Source organism: Musa acuminata, chromosome BXJ2-9 (genome assembly GCF_036884655.1).
Source record: "Musa acuminata AAA Group cultivar baxijiao chromosome BXJ2-9, Cavendish_Baxijiao_AAA, whole genome shotgun sequence".
Classification (NCBI taxonomy): Eukaryota; Viridiplantae; Streptophyta; class Magnoliopsida; order Zingiberales; family Musaceae; genus Musa; species Musa acuminata.
Genome location: NC_088346.1, coordinates 11,972,584 through 11,993,017, shown reverse-complemented (window position 1 = coordinate 11,993,017; position 20,434 = coordinate 11,972,584). Strand labels below are relative to the sequence as shown.

The window sequence follows — 20,434 nt, the reverse complement described above, 5'->3', positions numbered from 1 at the left end:
TCTTAAACTTCATAATAATCTTAATCGTAGCAACAACAGTAACAATGAGTGACATCAGAAGAGTATGTATATTGCAAGCAGTCTGTGAGTTGAGAAAGAGAGATCGTATAAAAGACTTTATGCTGAGTTATAATTAACTCAAATGTACTTATAATTCATCTTAATTTCCTCTGTGGCATAAGCAATCAGTATCAAACCACATAAATTTTTTATCAATTTTTCTTTTTTTGATTTCAAAGTCATTCTCTTCGCTTACCAGAATAAAATGATCCCCAACTCTTCTTGATTGTGTGTATAGCCACTTGTGTTGTTTATCAACACCATAGCTAGATTACAAAATCATAAAGCTAGTTGGAACGCAACATCAAATAACAAATATTTAAAGTTCAAAATAGTTAACACCTTGGTTTAATTATTAGTCCTTCCTCGTTCGACACTACCAAAAGAAAATGATCGATGGGTACGATAAATAATATACTGAAAGTGGTGACGATTGAGACAGTGATGACAACTATAATAGGATATGTATGGGCGATGAGTAGGATAAAAAATATACTGAAAGCGACAGACGATTGAGACAGCCACGACGACAATACATCACGATAAATAATATATTGGTAGCATAGTGGTGTAGCCGGTGATGCTTATAGGACAATCGTGTGGGACAATGATGATAATGCTACTGTTGATGATGAGAGTATAATGATAATGGTGATGACAGCGATGATTATGTTAGTAATATTTGTGATGGTAATGGCAATGATTATAGAAGTAAATATATCTCAAGACACAGTGACCAGAGGATAATAAGACTTCAATAAATCATAGAGAATGATAAGCAGAAAAAAACACTTACCCGAAAAATATATTTTCACCAAAAGACTTCAATAAACTATAGTCATAAGATTGAGATCGGGCATCCCATTTTAGGATCAATATCTTAAATAATTTTCCAAAGTGATGAAGAAGGGATTGGATTGACTACAATCTTAGACAGACGAACTTGTGCTTCTATAAACTTAAACTTAGGAGACAGATTGGTTGTTTACTAGTAGTTCTTAGTCAGTCGGGTCCTCAAGATTGAATTGCTTTACCAAATCATATTGATCAAACATATCTGTTTAATAATCTGGATTCACCACCCAGGCTTCCTCTGACATGTAATCTAGCTTATACGAGGCAAGTGGATAGGAGATGTTGCACTTGGACGAATTAATCGTTTAAGGCTTCCGTATAACATTGCCAAGTGGGTGTTGATTACACCGCACCTTCTCTTGTCTCCCAGCAGCTGTTCTTGAGCTGGTCGAGTCACGTTTGCCGCGCCGTCCCAACTTCGATATGATCCAATTCGTGATCACGTGTTCCAACGTGCAGTCTGTCATCCTCTGCACATCTATAAATGATGCCCCGTTCTGTCCAATCTTTATCCTGCAGCCAAAGCTTCAGCAGAACCAGTCATGTGCCTTCCTCTCTTGGATCCCTTTATTCACCCAGCCTTCCGTGATGTCTTTGAAACAATGCCATTTTGTGACAAGCTTACCTTCCTGGTAATGATCGACGACCGACACCCATGAAGCTCCATCTCTAACTAGCTAATCTTGTGCTCATCGAGAGAGACCGTTCCTCTCCTTGTCTTGCAGTACGTTCATTCCTTGGACAGGCTAAAGCTGTGGCATAAGTTACCGGTGTTCCTAGGGTTGACGTACCTTCAGCAACGTCGAACTCTGCATGAGAAGTACAGCCTCCTCAACGTGGGAATACCCGATACGACTCCGTTCAACCCCGACGACTACGCCTACAGAACCGACGACGGGGAGTACAATGACCCGGAGAACAGTAAGGCTGGGAGCCAGAACACCTTCTTCGGGAGGAACATGCCACCCATGGAACAGAATAACCATGTGAGTGTTTCCCTACACTCGGTGCCAAAACCTGCCGTTGTGAGATTGATGTGGATGTGTTTGTGCAGCTCTTGAGCCCCGATCCAGCGGTCGTGGCGACCAAACTTCTAGCTCGGAGGACGTACAAAGACACAGGCAAACAGTTCAACCTGATTGCAGCTTCATGGATACAGTTCATGGTGCACGACTGGATGGATCACCTGGAGGATACTGAGCAGGTACAAGCAGGAGTTGCTTCACTGCTCAACCAAATCAAAGCTGAGAAACATCGTTTGTTTGTTTCTTTTCTTTTCTTGAATCTCTCTCCCTTTCTCTTTTTGTTTTTTCCTCATATCTTTAAAGATTTATATTCAGTTTATTCCTTAAGAAAATGAAAGGATGCCATTCCTTTTGCTAAATAAAATTCCCAAAATCAGTCTTACTTTAAGCAAATAGTTTATATTTTTTCTGCCAATGTTTTTTTATAGAAATTAACAAAATTATATAGATTAATCATGTAAGTATATGTTCATCATAATATGTGGAATTAGGCTTTCACTTTCATGGTTTTCTTTTCTTTTTATCTTTCTTTCTTTGCATGTGATTTATACTGAGAACTTTTATTTTTCTTTACAAAGGGTAAGTGATGAATATATGATTCGAACATAGGAGGAGCTTATGATATACTATCAAAATCGTTGCCATTTAAGTAAATTAAAACCTCTAAAATTATATCAAGGACTTGTATATATGTCATGATATCTCTGAGTTTTTTTTCTCTTTTTATTTTTCTTCTACTACGACTTACAAAATTATATCGATGATATGCATATTTTTAGCAAAAGGATGCCACTCCTTTTGCTAAATACTTTGAGCAAATGGTTTATATTTTTATTAAAAATTAATAAAATTACATAGATTAATCCTGTAAGTATATGTTCTTGCACAATATTTGGAATTAGGCTTTCACTTTCATATTTTTCTTTCTTTCTATCAATATCAAGGATTTCTTTTTTTTTGTGCAAAAGGTAAGTCACGAAGGTGGAATTCAAACATAGAACCTTACAATATACTATCAAGTCTTTACCAACTAAGCTAACCGACACCTTCAAATTATATCAAGGACTCGTATATGTGTCGTAACTTTTTATTTTCCTTTTTACTATGGCTTACAAAATTATTTCAATGATATGTAATAAATATCATGGAAAAATCCAATGGCTAATAGGAAACTGTGTTTTGGAGTCCAAAAGAAAAAGGAAACTTAGATCCTCTGCCATACAACATATTCATTTCTACGTCTATCACACTTGAAACGGTTATCATATTTGGTTGAATATAATTGACTCTCTTCAATCTTTTAGTAAGATAAGATTAATTCTTAGCTCATCTCATACTCTATACATAAATAGCATGCATGCATATGTCAATTTGTTCACAAAGCAAAGTTTATGATGGAAAAAAAGAAAAAAGAAAAAAAAATGATTGGAAGAACTTTTGATTTCTTTGTTGTTGGCCATGCGAATTATTCATTCAGTAAACACACCTGACATGCCTGCACACAGGTAGCACTCCATGCTCCTCCGCTGGTCGCTCATGAATGCCCGCTGAAGTCATTTAGGTTCTACAGCACAAAGGAGGTTCCCACAGGTGGTGAAGCCATTGAGACAGGCCACCTAAACATCCAGACTTCTTGGTGGTATGTACTCCCGTGCGATCGATTTGCTAAGTGCGTGATCCGAGTAGTGTAACGCACCATACGACATTGTCATCTAATCAACTGCAGATAGCTTCAATTCGCTGATTCATAGGGTTTCTTAATTGGCCTGTACCGAAATATATTGGACTACACGAGAGGTCACTGATAGGGTGATACAATTTCTCATTCTCTTATCTTCATCAGTTTGATCGAAGTAGCACACAAAGGAAAAGAGTGAAAAGGAAATCACAACTTATATCACCCTAAACCTTTTCCTTTGAACGTAGAGATTGCAAATGAATCAAAAGCAGCAGTCCGTAATGCATACTCATCCGATTATATTCTTGTGTTTGTTACTTATAGAACTCCTATAATGGAATGTCTGTAGGGATGGAAGTGCTATATATGGAAGTGAAGGAAAAAAGGAGGCAAAGGTGAGGACGCATGTCGATGGAAAATTGAAGATAGGGGACAATGGTCTTCTTCAACATGAGGTTAATGGAATCGCAATATCCGGCGACATTCGTAATAGCTGGGCTGGAGTTTCTGCTTTGCAAGCTCTCTTTGTCAAGGAACACAACGCTGTTTGCGATGCCCTAAAGGCTAGTAAAGTATTTCTCCAAGTTCATCCTTTTGTTGCATGTCTTTGAGGGCGAGCCTTAACATCACGGTAAGATTACTTGTTTACCATGCATGTTTGTCCTTCAGGAGGAAGATCGTAATCTTAACGACGAAGCGTTGTTTCGGCACGCAAGACTTGTAACATCTGCAGTCATTGCGAAAATTCACACCATTGATTGGACGGTGGAGCTCCTTAAAACTCATACCATGAATGCTGCCATGCATACCAACTGGTAGGGACGGATTAATACTATACCATATGCTCACTGAGACATCCACTTCTCTACTATGTAATTGATTGGTTTCTTCTCTTTTCTGCAGGTATGGCTTGTTGGGGAAGAAGATTAAAGACACCTTTGGGCATATAGGAGGACCTGCTCTTGGAGGACTAGTTGGACTTAAGAAACCTAATAACCATGGAGTTCCCTACTCCTTGACTGATGAGTTCACTAGTGTTTACAGAATGCACTCGCTCCTTCCAGATTCTCTTAAGCTTAGGAACATCAATACCGTTCCTGGACCAAATAAATCTCCCGAATACCTCAAAGAGTCTCTCTCTCTCTCTCTCTCTCTCTCTCTCTCTCTCTCTCTCTCTCTATATATATATATATATATATATATATATATATACATATATATATACATATGTATATATATATATATATATATGTATATATATATATACATATATATATATACATATATATATATATGTTTATATATATACATGTATATATATATATACATATACATATATATATATACATATATATATACATATATATATATATACATATATATATATATATACATATATACATATATATATATATATATATATATATGTGTGTGTGTGTGTGTGTACTGTGTACATGTAAATGTATATAATAATGTCTCCGTCCTAATTGATTCTCTAAACAGTGTCAAGATGGAGGAGCTAGTTGGCATAACAGGTGAATCCACGTTGAACGAGATTGGCTTTGAAAGGCAGGTTGTGTCGATGGGCCACCAAGCATGTGGAGCTCTTGAGCTGTGGAACTACCCCTTCTTCTTCAGGGATCTTATCGCACAAAACGTCGATGGAACTGAAAGATCAGATCATGTAGACATGCCTGTTCTTGAAAGTACGTTCACCGTAGGCTGGCATGCATTTTGCTTCATGTTCATATAGTAGTCAGTAAGCCGACATGTTCCTTCTGATCGTTCAAACAGTATACCGCGACCGAGAGAGGAGGATTCCACGGTACAATCAATTCCGAAGGAAACTGATGATGATCCCAATTTCCAAATGGGAGGATTTGACGGATGACAAGGAAGCAATTGAAACCATAAGAGAAATATATGGAGATGACGTAGAGAAGTTAGATCTTCTCGTGGGCCTGATGGCGGAGAAGAAGATCAAAGGATTCGCCATCAGCGAAACTGCTTTCGTCATCTTTATCTTAATGGCATCAAGGTACAGTCCCAGGATTAATACTGCATGTGTCTTCTTATTAGGTAATCCTTCTCCCCATCTTCTTGTTTCACTCTGGGGCAGGAGACTGGAAGCTGATCGTTTCTTCACGAGCTATTTCAATGAGAAGACGTACACCAAGAGGGGGTTCAAGTGGGTGAACACCACAGAAAGCTTAAGAGATGTTCTCCTGCGCCATTACCCTCATACTGTTTCCAAATGGATGAACTCCACCAGTGCATTCTCCGTGTGGGATGCTCCACCTAATTCCTTCAATCCCATTCCGCTGCTTCTACGGTTCCCAAGTTAAGCGCCAGTAGTGAAGTGAGGATTCGTGTGCGTCTAAGTTTCTGCATCCATGACAAGTGTGTTTAATTCCCTTTCGGAACTCATGAAGCCATCGTTCCTTTGATTGATTCATCCAAACAATAAAGTGTGTTCCTTCATGTCTGCTTGATCCTCTAGTTTGTTCTCTTAATTACTTGATTTATGTTATGATCCTCTTTATTTATATTTTTACGTCATTCATCACAGAAAATATAATGTCATAGTTACTGTTTCACAAATTGTCACTATCCAACTTAACATACAATTCTTCCAGTAATTAACAGATAAAAAGGAAAACTAGAATCTTCATATCAGCATTTAAAAGATCTTTTAAATGTTTACAAAGAGACAAATCCTGATCTTTTGATTGTACAAAGTTCCTTAATTACCAAGATATTTTTTTTAAATAAATTTGAAATTTTGATGTCATAGCATCTTAAGCCTGTCACAAATCATTTATACTTCTGACTATGCATCTCAAATTTATAGTTTAGTTGTAAGTAACATGAGAAATTTCCCTCAAAGCTTTGCAGATCCTCACATTTGCTACTAAATTTCATTATTGATAAACAGGTTTAATAAAATATGGCATGAGAGGCTTGGAAATTAGAAGAAATTATAACTTTTAATACTTACTCAAAACACTTATTTACTGTGTAACTTTTTTCAGGACCCATCGAGGCAGATCGGTAACGCGAGAAAGTCTCAAATGGGTAAATACTTAATGGGTATTCTAGGGGCTCCGATCAGGAGCCATCGGATCACTTGAGATCCTAATCTTAGTCCACGTGGTATGATTCAGATCCTTGTGACCACTTCGCTTTTGGATGTGTGACTCGGGAAGCAGAGTACCCTTTCAGACCCTGTTCGCCTCCTCGGTCCTCTTTTCCCAGACCCGAAGCTCTACCCGTTCCCCAATTTGGTCTCATACATATTCTCCTTGTATTAGACTTGAGGAATTGACCGATGTCACATCGAGAATTTCACTTCCTCACCATCGATAACTCCCGATTCAATAATTCCTTCCTTTGCTTTCGAAATTGTTATTATTGCATTATTGGATATGCTTTGTTTATTTTGCTATCCTATCATGCCTTCTGTTTGATATGCTCATCCGGTTTTTCTTTGTGATTGATCACTTGAGTCATCCATCGTGCATATAGTAAGATTCAAATTCTTGAGGTCCTTAGAATTAAACAATTAAAGTTTAAGATAATAAAAAAAATTCCAAATAGACTTTTATGGTTTACCATTAGTTATCATGGGCTCTTGGAAATTGGTTGAACTTCTATTATGTCGAAAGCGTCTTTTATTTGTCTATTTTAGCATTAATATATTCAGAAATTTTATCTTTGAATAAATGAGTTTCATAATATATTTATTGGTTTATTTTTTATTTAAATAATAGAGATTTTTTATTCTCTCATATGGTTTTTATTATCTAAATTATGATAAATTTAATTTAAATAAGGATATAAAGGACAATGTAGGTTGTGAACTTCACTTTTAGTTGGTTTTAGTGTTAATGATTCATATAATGTTATCGTTCTAACTATTATGCTACATTATGATTTTTTTTTCTTTCGTGAAAGAAATGGGACAAAGTAGATAAATTTTCATTGAATACTTAGGAATAAACTTTATATTGGCATATCCTCTCACAAATTGAACCACCCAAGATCTTTCATGAGCATACTGCTCATATGGGTATATTAGAATTTGAGGAAACTTCAATTTAGTGGGAGTTTGTCATATGTTTGTTGTATATTCTATATTTGTATAGATATTTTTTTATCAAAAATAAAGTTTCAGTTTATTATACTTTATATATTATCATAATTAAAGTTACTAATGATCTCATAAAAATAAAGTTGGACTAGTTGAATATTGATATGTACATATCACATTCATGTAATTTTCATGCTACACATTTCATAATTGATCTATGTCATTTGGTTATGTTAATATTAGTGATCATTGATGAGTTTAGCTATGATTATTATAGAGAAGACGGCTTTAGTCCTATACTAATATGGTCAATGGACGATATTTTTTGTGTGTCTTGCTTAATAATGATAATAATTTTGAACTCATAAAATATAGCACATTTATAAGGATACATATGTTATCTAGTGGAAGATTATTAGAATTTTAAGGGTCACACATATAATTAAATATGCTAAGTCATTATTTTGATTAACTAAAATTAAAGTGATCTAATTAAAATAAAATTATTTGTCTAAGGGGCATAATTATTTTAAAAATTAATTGTGTGAAGACCATCAGTTATATTTCTAACTTTATGACAAGACAAGTTAGGAATATGAAACATCCTGAATTAATGACGAGACAAGTTAGGAATATGAAACATTCTAGGACATTTCTATAAATATGGTTATAGTCCCTGATTGCAGTGTCAATTTTTAGATTTCTCTTCACCCGTCAAAGAGAAATAAAATGGTTCTTAAAGATACTTGCAATTGAAAGACTAATTCACCAATTAAACTAAAATACTTTGATGGATTCATCAAGTACGATTTCGTGTTAATATGTTTCATAATTGTTGTAGGATTTCATGTATATTATTATAGATTTAATAAGTTTTTATGAAAATATTGTAAGATTCGATTTTGGTTTTGTAAATAACCAATAATTTGATGTGTTAGATAACCAACAATTTTCCCTTAAAGCCTTACTGATCCTCACATTTGCTACTAAATTTTGTTATTGATAAATAGGTTTGATAAAATGCCATGAGAGGCTTAGAAATTATAAGAAATTATAACTTTTAATACTTACTCAAAACACTTACCTACTATGTAACCTTTTCCAGGACCCATCGAGGTAGATCGGTAACGCTGGAAAGTCGCAAATGAGAGAATACTTAATGGGTACTCAAGGGGCTCCTATCAAGAGTCGTCGAATCACTTGAGATCCTAATCTTAGTCCACATGGCACGATTCAGATCCTTGTGATCACTCCCCCTTTTGGGTGCATGACTCGAGAAGCACGGTACCCTTTCAGACCCTATTCACCTCCCTAGACCTCTTTCCCCAGCCCCGCTCGAAGCCTTACTCGTCCCCCAATTCCGTTCATACATATTCGCATTGTATTAGACTCAAGGAATTGGTCGGGGTCGCATCAAGAATTTCACTTCCTCACTAGAAGGTAAAGCGATCCCTCATCGATCACTCGCAAATCGATAATTCCTTCCTTCCAATCTGCTCTGAATATTGTTATTATTGCATTTTTTTGATATGATTTGTTTCTTTTACTATCTTATCATGCCTTCTGTTTGATATGCTCATCGGGTTTTTCTTTATGATCGATCACCTAAGTCATCCATCATGTATATAGTGGGATTCGAATTCTTGAGATCCTTTGAATTAAACAACTAAAGTTTAAGACAATAAAAAAAACTTATGAATAGACTTTTATGGTTTACCATTAGTCATCATGGCTCTTGAAAATTTGTTGAACTTCTATAATGTCGTAAGCATCTTTTATTTATCTATTTTAGTGTTAATTTGTTCAGAAACTTTATCTTTGAATAAATGAGTTTCATAATCTGTTCATTGGTTTTTTTTTATTTAAATAACAGAGATTTTTTATTCCATCATGTGATTTTTATCGTCCAAATTAAGAAAAATTTAATTTAGACAAGGATATAAAGGACAATGTTGGCTGTGAACTTCACTTTTAGTTGGTTATAGTCTTAACTATTCATATAATGTTTTTGTTCAAATATTTTGATGAAATATGGTTTTTTTTTCTTTCATGAAAGAAAGGATATAAAATAGAGAAATTTCCACATAACACTTAGGAACAAACTTTATGTTGGCAGATCTTCTCACAGAATGTAAACCACCCAAGGTCTTTCATGAGCATACTGCTCATATCAATATATTAGAATTTGAGAAAACTTCAGTTTAGTAGGAGTCTATCATATGTTTGTTATATGTTCTATACCAGATTCTATATTTGTATAGATATTTTTTTATCAGAAATAAAGTTTTAGTACATTATGACAATTAAAGTTATTAATGATCTCATAAAGATAAAGTTAGATAAGTTGAAAATTGATATGTGCATATCACATTCATGTAATTTTTATGCTACGCATTTCATAATTGATTTGTCATTTAGTTATGTTAATATTAGTGATTATTGATTAGTTTAGCTATGATTGATATAACGAAGACCGCTTTGGTCATATACGAATATGACCAATAGACGAGATTGTTTTGTATATCCTATTTAACAATGACTATAGTTTTGAGCTCATTAAGTATAGCATATTTATAAGGATACATATGTGACATAGTGGGAGATTGTTAGAATTTTAAGGGTCACACATATATAATTAAATATGTTAAGTCATTATTTTGATTAGCTAAAATTAAGGTGATCTAATTAAAATAAAGTTATTTGGCTAACGGGTATAATTATTATGAAAATTAATTATGTGAATACCATCAGTTACATTTCTAACTTGATGACAAGACAAGTTAGGAATATGAAACATCCTAAGTTGATGACGAGACAAGTTAGAAATATGAAACATCCTAAAGTATTTCTATAAATAGGGTTATGGTCCCTAATTGTAGTATCAATTTTCATATTTCTCTTCACTCGTCAAAGAAAAACAAAAGGGTTCTTAGAGATACTTACAATTGGAAGGATAATTCACTAATTAAACTAAAATACTTTGATAGATTCATTAGGTTAATATGTTTTATAATTATTGTAGGATTTCATGCATATTATTATAAATTTAATAAGTTTTTTATATAAACATTCTAAGATTCGGTTTTGGTTCTATAAAACCTGATTGATCTATATTTGATTTGTTAAATAACCAACAAATTTCCCTTAAAGCCTAGATAATCCTCATATTTGCTACTAAATTTCGTTATTAATAAATAGGTTTAATAAAATGCCATGAGAGGCTAGGAAATTATAAGAAATTATAGCTTCTAATACTTACTCAAAATACTTACCTATTATGTAACCCTTTTGGGGACCCATCAAGGTTGATCAGTAATGTGGGAAAGTCACAAATGGGTGAATACTTAACAGGTACTCAAGAGGCTCTCATCAGGAGCCGTCGGATCACTTGCGATCCTAATCTTAGTCCACATGGAATGATTCAGATCCTTGTGACCACTCCCTCTTTTAGGTGTGCGACTCGAGAAGTACGATACCCTGTTTGCTTCCCCGGTCCTCTTTCCCTAGCCTCACCCAAAGCCCTACCCATCCCCCAATTCTATCACATACATATTTGCCTTGTATTAGACTCGAGGAATTGGCTAAGGTTGCATCGAGAATTTTACTTCCTTATCAGAAAGTAAAGCAATCCCTCATCCATCACTCCCAATTCGATAATTCCTTCTTTCCATTCTGTTCTAGAAAAAGTTATTATTACATTTTTTTTATATGCTTTGTTTCTTTCGCTATCCTATCAAGCATTTTGTTTGATATGTCATCGATAATTCCTTCTTTCCATTCTGTTCTAGAAAAAGTTATTATTACATTTTTTTTATATGCTTTGTTTCTTTCGCTATCCTATCATGCATATAGTGAGATTCTGAATTTTTTATGTTCTTAGAATTAAACAACTAAAGTTTAAGACAATAAAAAAAATTTCGAATAGACTTTTATGGTTTACCATTAGTCATCATGGCTCTTGGAAATTAGTTGAACTTCTATAATACTATAACCTTCTTTTATTTGTCTATTTTAACGTTAATATATTCAGAAATTTTATCTTTAAATAAATGAGTTTCATAATCTGTTCATTGGTTTATTTTTTATTTAAATAAAAGAGATTTTTTACTCCATCATGTGTTTTTTATCACCCAAATTATGAAAATTTTAATTTAAACAAGGATATAAATGACAATATAGGTTGTGAGCTTCACTTTTAGTTGGTTATAGTTTTAACTATTCATACAATGTTTTCGTTCTAATTATTTTGCCGCATTATGATTTTTTTTTCTTTCATAAAAGAAAAGATACAAAGGAAACAAATTTCTATATAACACTTAAGAATAAACTTTATGTTGGCAGATCCTCTCACAAAAGGTGTATCACTCAAAGTCTTTCATGAGTATACTGCTCATATGGGTATATTAGAATTTGAGGTAACTTCAGTTTAGTGGGAGTTTATCAAATGTTTGTTATATGTTCTATATCAGATTCTATATTTGTTAGATATTTTCAGATTAGAAATAAAATTTCAGTTTATTATACTTTATATATTATGGCTATTAAAGTTATTAATGATCTCATAAAGATAAAATTGGACCAGTTGAAAATTGACATATAAAGATCACATTCATTTATTTTTCATGCTACACATTTCAAAATTAATCTATTTCATTTGGTTATATTAATATTAGTGATCATTGATGAGTTTAGCTATGATTTATATAACGAGGATTGGTCATATACTAATATAGCCATTGTGTGAGATTGTTTTGTATGTCCTGTTTAATAATGACAATAGTTTTGAACTCATAAACTATAGTATATTTATAATGATACATATGTGACATGATGGGAGATTATTAGAATTTTAAGGGTCATATATGGATAATTAAATGCGTTAAGTCATTATTTTGATTAGTCAAAATTAAAGTGATCTAATTAAAATAAAGTTATTTAGCTAAGGGATATAATTATTATGAAAATTAATTGTGTGAATATCATCAGTTACATTTCTAACTTGATGACAAGACAAGTTAGGAATATGAAATATCTTCACTTAATGATGAGATAAGTTAGGAATATAAAACATCTTGGGGCATTTCTATAAATAGGGTTATGGTTCCCGATTGCAGTATCAATTTTCAAATTTCTCTTCATTCATCAAAGTGAAATAAAAGGGTTCTTAGAGATACTTGCAATTGGAAGGCTAATTCACCAATTAAACCAAAATACTCTGATGGATTCATTAAGTACGCTTCCATGTTAATATGTTTCATAATTGTTATATAATTTCATGTATATTATTATGGATTTAATAAGTTTTTATAAAAATATTCTGAGATTCGGTTTTAGTTCTATAAAACATGTTTGATCTATATTTGATGTATTGAATAACCAACAATTTTCCCTCCCTCACATTTGCTACTAAATTTCATTATTGAGATACAAGTTTAATAAAATGCCATGAGAGGCTACGAAATTAGAAGAAATTATAACTTCTAATACTTACTCAAAACACTTACCTACTGCATAACCTTTTCCGGGACCCTTCGAGGTAGAACAGTAATGCGAAAAAGTCGCAATTGGGTGAATACTTAATGGGTACTCAAGGGGCTCCTATCAGGAGCCGTTAGATCACTTTAAATCCTAATCTAAATCCATATGGCATGATTCAAATCCATGTGACCATGCTCCCTTTTGGGTGTGCAACTCGGGAAATGCGATACCCTTTCAAACCCTGTTCATCTCCTCGGTCCTCTTTCCCTAGCCTCGCTCGAAGCCCTACTCGTCCCTCAATTATGTCTCATATATATTCGCCTTGTATTAGACTCGAGGAATTGGTTGAGGTCGCATCGAGAATTTCACTTCCTCACTAGAAGGTAAAACGATCCCTCGTTGATCACTCCCAATTCGATAATTCCTTCTTTCCATTCTGCTTTGGAAATGGTTATTATTACATTTTTTGATATACTTTATTTCTTTTGCTATCATATCATGCCTTCTGTTTGATATGCTTATCATGTTTTTCTTTGTGATCGGTTACCTCAATCATCCATCGTGCATATAGTGGGATTCAAATTCTTTATGTCATTAGAATTAAACAACTAAAGTTTAAGACAATAAAAAAATTTCGAATAGACTTTTATAATTTACCATTAGTCATCTTGGCTCTTGGAAATTAGTTGAACTTGTACGATGTGGTAAGCTTCTTTTATTTGTCTATTTTAGTGTTAATATGTTCAAAAACTTTATCTTTAAATAAATGAGTTTCATAATATGTTTATTAGTTTATTTTTTATTTAAATAAAGACATTTTTTATTCCATCAAGTGATTTTTATCATCCAAATTATAAAAAATTTAATTTAGACACGGATATAAAGGGCAATGTAGGTTGTGAACTTCACTTTTAATTGGTTATAGTCTTAACTATTCATACAATATTTTCGTTTTTCTTTTGTATTTTGTGAAAGAAAGGATAAAAAATAGATAAATTTACATATAACACTTATGAACAAACTTTATAATGGTAGATCCTCTCACAAAAAGTGTATCATCCAAGGTCTTTCATTAGCATACTATTTATATAGGTATATTAGAATTTTAGGAAACTTCAGTTTAGTGTGACCTTATCATATGTTTTTTTTGTATGTTCTATACCATATTCTATATTTGTATAGATATTTTCTGATATAAAATAAAGTTTCAGTTTATTATACTTTATACATTGTGGCTATTAAAGTAATTAATGATCTCATAAAATAAAGTTGGACCAGTTGAAAATTGACATGTAATATCACATTCATGTAATTTTCATGCTACATATTTCATAATTGATCTATGTCATTTGGTTATGTTAATATTAGTGATCATTGATGAGTTTAGATACAGTGAAGTATGCTTTGGTCCTATACTAATATGGTCAATAGACGAAATTATTTTGTATGTTCTATTTAATAATGACTATAGTTTTGAGCTCATAAAGTATAATATATTTATAAGGATATATATGTGACCCAATGGGAGATTGTTAGAATTTTAATGATCACACATGCATAATTAAATGTATTAAGTTATTATTTTTTATTTACTATAATTAAATTAATATAATTAAAATAAAGTTATTTGGCTAAGAGGTATAATTATTATAAAAATTAATTGTATGAATATCATCAATTACATTTCTAACTTGATGATAAAACAAGTTAGAAATATGAAACATTCTGATGACGAGACAAGTTAGGAATATGAAACATGGGTATTTCTATAAATAAAGTTATAGTCCCCAATTGCAGTATCAATTTTTAGATTTCTCGTCCCCTGTCAAAGAGAAACAAAAGGGTTCTTATAGATACTTGCATTTGGAAGACTAATTCATCAATTAAACCAAAATTCTCTGATGGATTCATCAGGTATGCTTTCACGTTAATATATTTTATAATTATTGTAAGATTTTATGTATATTATTATGGATTTAATAAGTTCTTATGAAAACATTCTAAGATTCAGTTTTGGTTGTTTGATCTATGTGTTAAATAATCAATAATTTTCCCTCAAAGTCTATCCTTACATTTGCTACTAAATTTCGTTTTTGATAAACAAGATTAATAAAATGTCATGAGAGGCTTGGAAATTAGAAGAAATTATAAGTTCTAATACTTACTCAAAACACTTATCTACTGAATAAATTTCTACTATTTTCCCTCAAACAACTCTTACACTCTTTTCTTTCCTTTTTTTCTGAATAAATTTCTACTTTCAGAATGCATTTAGTTCAGCTTTAAATTAACATCGTAATTCATTAATTGGATTTTTTTGACCCTAATTTAATGTCCCATGGTTGAGTTTATCTGATCATTCTTATGTATTTAGCAAGTCAAATCAATAACCATAAATTTATGATTTGCCAAATAAATCAACAATTACCAACTTAACTCTCTGTGACCTTTAACTAAATGTAATCTTAGATGTTCTAAGCATATTACAACTATATCATGCTCCACAATATAGTATTTGTTTAAATAATAAATAATAAAATATAAATCTCATTAAATGTATTCATGTGTATAATTCTATATTAATTATATATTATTTTTATAATTAATTATTTTTTGGGATGTGTTGGAGAATATTAAAGGTGGCTAATTCAAGTGTGTGCCCGTATAATTCCCCTCGCGTCTTCTCTTCCTCCCTGCTCCAAAAGATTGCCACCTTCAAGGATCGCCCGCCCCCAGTTGTCGCCTCATCCGCTTCCACCTCTGTCGCCTCCTCCTCCCCCCTCGATACCTCCGCCTCCGACCTCGTATTCTCCGCCTTCCTCTTGTTTGGCTGACAGCCTATAGTGGGTTCAGCCATAGTGGGCTTTAACAGCCCACCTCCTTTAAAACCTAACCCTAAATCATATTAAGGGGTGTGGGTGGCTGCGTTTTTGTGGTAGAAAGAGGCAAAAAATCTACAGTAATGAGGAGAATACTACAGCCACATGATTCCAAAAGAAGGAGGAGAAAAAAGTAGAAAAATAAGAAGAAAAAAAAAGGGAAGAAGACAAGGACAACGCAGATAGACTATTCTTAATCATCTAGTAGTGTTTTCATCTCAGATTAAATCAGATCTATAGTAGATTCTTACTGTGATTACTTGGAAAGAATTTAAATATTATGCATAGTGACGTGATCCTTATATCTTAGTTATTCTCTTGTGATTGTTGCTAGGGTTTTGGGCAAGAGATTGAGATTTGTATATTCATTATCCTTATAGTGAATTATCTCTAGTTTGCCCCATGTTTTTTATCCTTCACATTAGAGGGATTTTTCACGTAAATCTTGGTGTTATATTTTATTGTGATTCTATTTAATTTCGTTGTGTGCTTTGGCCTGCTAGTATTTGTTCATATATAAAAGGTTATTCCACTTTATATCCTATTAACTAGTATCATAGCAAGGTTTTAGTAATTTAATTTTGTATTTGAACATGGAGGCCAGTAATATTTCTCGAATGATTAGTTTGAATGGAAACAATTGGATGATATGGAAACCAAGAATGGAAGATCTCTTGTATTGCAAAGATTTGTATGGACCTTTGTAAGGGGATAGTGCAAAACCTACAACTATGACAGATGATGAGTAGAAAGATTAGATCGAAAAACAGTTTGGTTTATTCGATAATGGCTTGATGATAGTGTCTTTCACAATGTTTCTATTGAAATTTCTACATATTCTCTTTGGAAAAAATTAGAAAGTCTCTATAAAAGAAAAACAGTTAGTAACAAAGTTTTTTTTATCAGAAAACTTATGAACCTAAAATATAGAGAGGGTGCTTCTATTACTGAGCATTTGAATGAAATGCAAAGTATTACTAACCAGTTATCCTCTATGAAAATGTCTCTTGATGATGAGTTGCAGGCATTGTTACTTCTCAGTTCATTGCAAGAAAGCTAAGAGACATTGGTGGTTTCCCTCAGTAATTATGCGCCATATGGTGTTGTCACTATGAGTCAAGTAATAAGCAGTTTGTTGAATGAAGAGTTGAGAAGAAAGAATTCAGCAACATCTCAGAATGATTCACAAGCACTTATCTCAGAGAACAAAGGAAGGTCAAAGTCTAGAAGCAGTCCACGCATAGATAGAAGCAAGTCAAGATCAAAAAAAGATATTGTTTGCTATAATTGTGGTGAGAAAGGACATTACAAGAATCAATGTAAGCAACCTAAAAAGAACAAGAAAAAGAGAAAAGAAGTGGAGTCTACAAAATCAAAGGATAATACTACAGCTATAGTGCATGGTGGTGATTATTTGATTTTGTCTCCTTCTGATGATATTTTTTTCTTGTGTGTGTCAGGATCTTGAGTGAGTGATTGACACAGGTTCTTCTTATCATGCTACACCACGGAGGGAGTTTTTTGCTACATACAGGTCCGAAAATTTTGGTGTTGTCAAGATTGGCAACTATGGCACGGCAAACATCATTTGCATGGGTGATATCCATTTAAAGACCAACCTTGGCTGCAAGTTCGTGCTTAAGAATGTGAGGCATGTAGTTGACTTGAGGCTGAATTTAATTTCAGTTGGAAGACTAAATGATGAAAACTATGATAGCAGATTTCACAGAGGGCAATGGAAACTCAGTAAGGGTTCTCTTATTGTGGCTAGTAGAAAGAAATATCATACTTTGTACAGGTTGCAGGCTAAAGCTTATGGTGAGCAATTAAATGCTATAGAGAAATACTTCAGTATGGAGTTATGACATAGGCGACTGGGACACATGAGCGAGAAGGGGCTGCAAGCTCTTTTCAAAAAAGATGTATTGTCAGACCTCAGAGATATACATCTGAACTCTTGTATTGATTGTTTGGCTGGTAAACAATATAGAGTTTCACTTGCTAGTCCTATTATGTCTAGAAAAATACATGTCTTAGACCGTATTTATACAGACATATGTGGTCCTTTGAGGACAAAAACTCCTGGTGGATCTATTGATGTTCCTGGTATAAGTGACGCACTTTATTTTATCACTTTTATAGATGATTTTTTCAGAAAAGTTTGGGACTATGCTTTGAAGACCAAAGATCAGGTTATTAATGTCTTCAAATAATTTCATGCCAGAGTTGAAAGGGAGACAAAAAGATAATTGAAATGCATAAGATCAGATAATGGTGGTGAGTACATAGGATTGTTTAATGTTTATTGCATGTCACATGGGATCCAACATGAGATGAGAGTTCCTGGTACACCTCAGCATAATGCAATTGCAGAGAGGATGAACGGCACCATCATGGAAAAGATCAGATGTATGCTTTCACAGGCCAAGCTACCCAAGAAGTTTTGGGATGAGGCTTTGAGGACTACAGTTGATGTGATCAACTTATCACCATGTACAGCCCTAGATGGTAATGTTGCAGAGCATGTATGGTCAGGGAAAGATATTTCCTACAGGCATCTGAGAGTGTTTGGTTGTCAAACATTTGCATATGTTCCAGACAATGAAAGGTCCAAGCTGGATGGTAAGACAAAAGAATGTATTTTTCTTGGCTACTCACATGATCATTTTGGTTACATGCTTTGGGATCCAAAAAAGCAAAAGGTGTTTAGAAGCAGAGATGTAGTCTTCTTTGAGGATCAAACTTTTGAGGATTTGAAGAAGAAGGCACCAGCCAAGACTTCTGCAGAAGGATTAGTATATTGTGACCCAATTACTCCTCCAATATATCAGGGTGATGAGAGAGATGTGCAAGAAGATGAGTATGTGATGCTTACTGATATAGTTGAATCAGAGAGTTACCAGGAAGTAGTTGAAAGTGAGTAGAAAAAGAAGTGGTTAATTGTCATACATGAAGAGTTGAATGCTCTTTAGAAAAACCACACTTATGATTTGGTACTACTACCAAATGGAATGAAGGCCTTGAAGAACAAGTGGGTTTTCAAGTTGAAGACTCAAGAATATTGTTCTCAACCAAAGTACAAAGCTAGATTAGTTGTGAAATGCTTTGGTCAAAAGAAAGGTATTAACTTTGAAAAGATTTTTTCTCCTATTATTAAAATATCTTCTATTCGTGTTGTTCTTGGTATTGCTGCTAGCTAGGACTTGGAGTTTGAGCAGTTAGATGTGAAGACAGCTTTACTTCATGGTGATTTGGAAGAGAAAATTTATATGGAGCAACCATAAGGCTTCAAAGTCAAAGGTAAAGAGAATTTTATCTGCAAGTTGAAGAAGAGCTTGTATAGGCTAAAGCAAGCTGCAAGACAGTGGTGCAGAAAGTTTAATTCATTTATGATAGAAAATGGATATAAAAGAACAACTTCAGATCATTGTGTATACATCAAATGGTTTGGTGAGAATTTTATTATTCTCTTACTTTATGTTGATGGCATGCTTATTCTTGAGAAAGATATGTCTACAATTAACAGGTTGAAGAAAGAATTAAGTGAGTGTTTTGCAATGAAGGACATGGGGCCAGCAAAACAAATGCATGCAGATTTCCCGTGACAGAAAAACTAAGAAGATTTGGTTGTCATAGGAGAAAACATCGAGAAGGTATTGGAAAGGTTTAGTATGAGCAATGCAAAGCCAGTTGGTTCTCCTCTTGCAGATCACTTCAAGTTGTGCTCAGAACAGAGTCCGTCAAGTGATGAGAAGAAGGAGAAAATGCAAAAGATTCCTTATGCTTCAGTAGTTGGAAGTTTAATATACGCGATGGTATGTACGAGGCCGGACATTGCATATGTAGTTGGTGTTACTAGCATATTTCTTGTAAATCCAAGCAAAGAGCACTGGGCAGTAGTGAAGTAGATTTTTAGATATCTCAAAGGGAGCTCTAAGATTTGTTTAAACTTTGGAGGTAGACCACTTGTGTTGACAGGTTACACTGATGCAGATATAGCAAGAGATATAGATATGAGGAAGTCCACATCAAGTTATGTACTTACTTTTACAGGGGGAGCTGCTCTCTCTACCACAGAAGCAGAATATATTGCTGCTATAGAGGTATGCAAAGAAATATTATGGATGAAAGAATTTTTACAAGAATTGGGATTGAAACAAAAAAATTATGTAGTCCATTGTGACAGTCAGAGTGTCATCTATTTATGCAAGAACTCAATGTTTCATTCCAAGTCAAAACATATAAATGTCAGATATCATTGGATTCGAAATGTATTTGAAGAGAAGCAGTTGTAGCTTTAGAAAATTCACACTGATGATAACGGAGCAGACATATCGATAAAGACTTTACCAAAAGAAAGACATGAGAT

General features: G+C 33.5%; 1 protein-coding gene across 2 annotated transcripts; it reads left to right on the top strand.

Moving 5' to 3' along the window:
* The first annotated feature begins 1,387 nt into the window (after positions 1-1,387).
* Positions 1,388-6,117, top strand: LOC135623165 (alpha-dioxygenase PIOX-like). Of its 2 annotated transcripts, none has more exons than XM_065125781.1 (10): positions 1,388-1,547; positions 1,641-1,901; positions 1,970-2,119; positions 3,446-3,579; positions 3,968-4,181; positions 4,288-4,433; positions 4,522-4,749; positions 5,122-5,324; positions 5,413-5,656; positions 5,738-6,117. In XM_065125781.1, exons 1-10 carry the CDS (start codon positions 1,458-1,460, stop codon positions 5,961-5,963), a joined length of 1,896 nt encoding a protein of 631 aa, XP_064981853.1. In that variant the 5' UTR covers positions 1,388-1,457; the 3' UTR covers positions 5,964-6,117. The 2 variants fall into 2 exon arrangements, with proteins under 2 accessions (XP_064981853.1, XP_064981852.1); XM_065125780.1 differs by having other exon boundaries at positions 3,968-4,190.
* Positions 6,118-20,434: the final 14,317 nt, after the last annotated feature.

Bases quoted from the DNA above. Each gene is read 5' to 3' on its own strand.
- LOC135623165 (XM_065125780.1), top strand. From the start codon at position 1,458: ATGTGCCTTCCTCTCTTGGATCCCTTTATTCACCCAGCCTTCCGTGAT. The intron at 3,580-3,967 runs GTATGTACTCCC...GAATGTCTGTAG, and splicing joins AACATCCAGACTTCTTGGTG to GGATGGAAGTGCTATATATG. The intron at 5,657-5,737 runs GTACAGTCCCAG...ACTCTGGGGCAG, and splicing joins TTTATCTTAATGGCATCAAG to GAGACTGGAAGCTGATCGTT.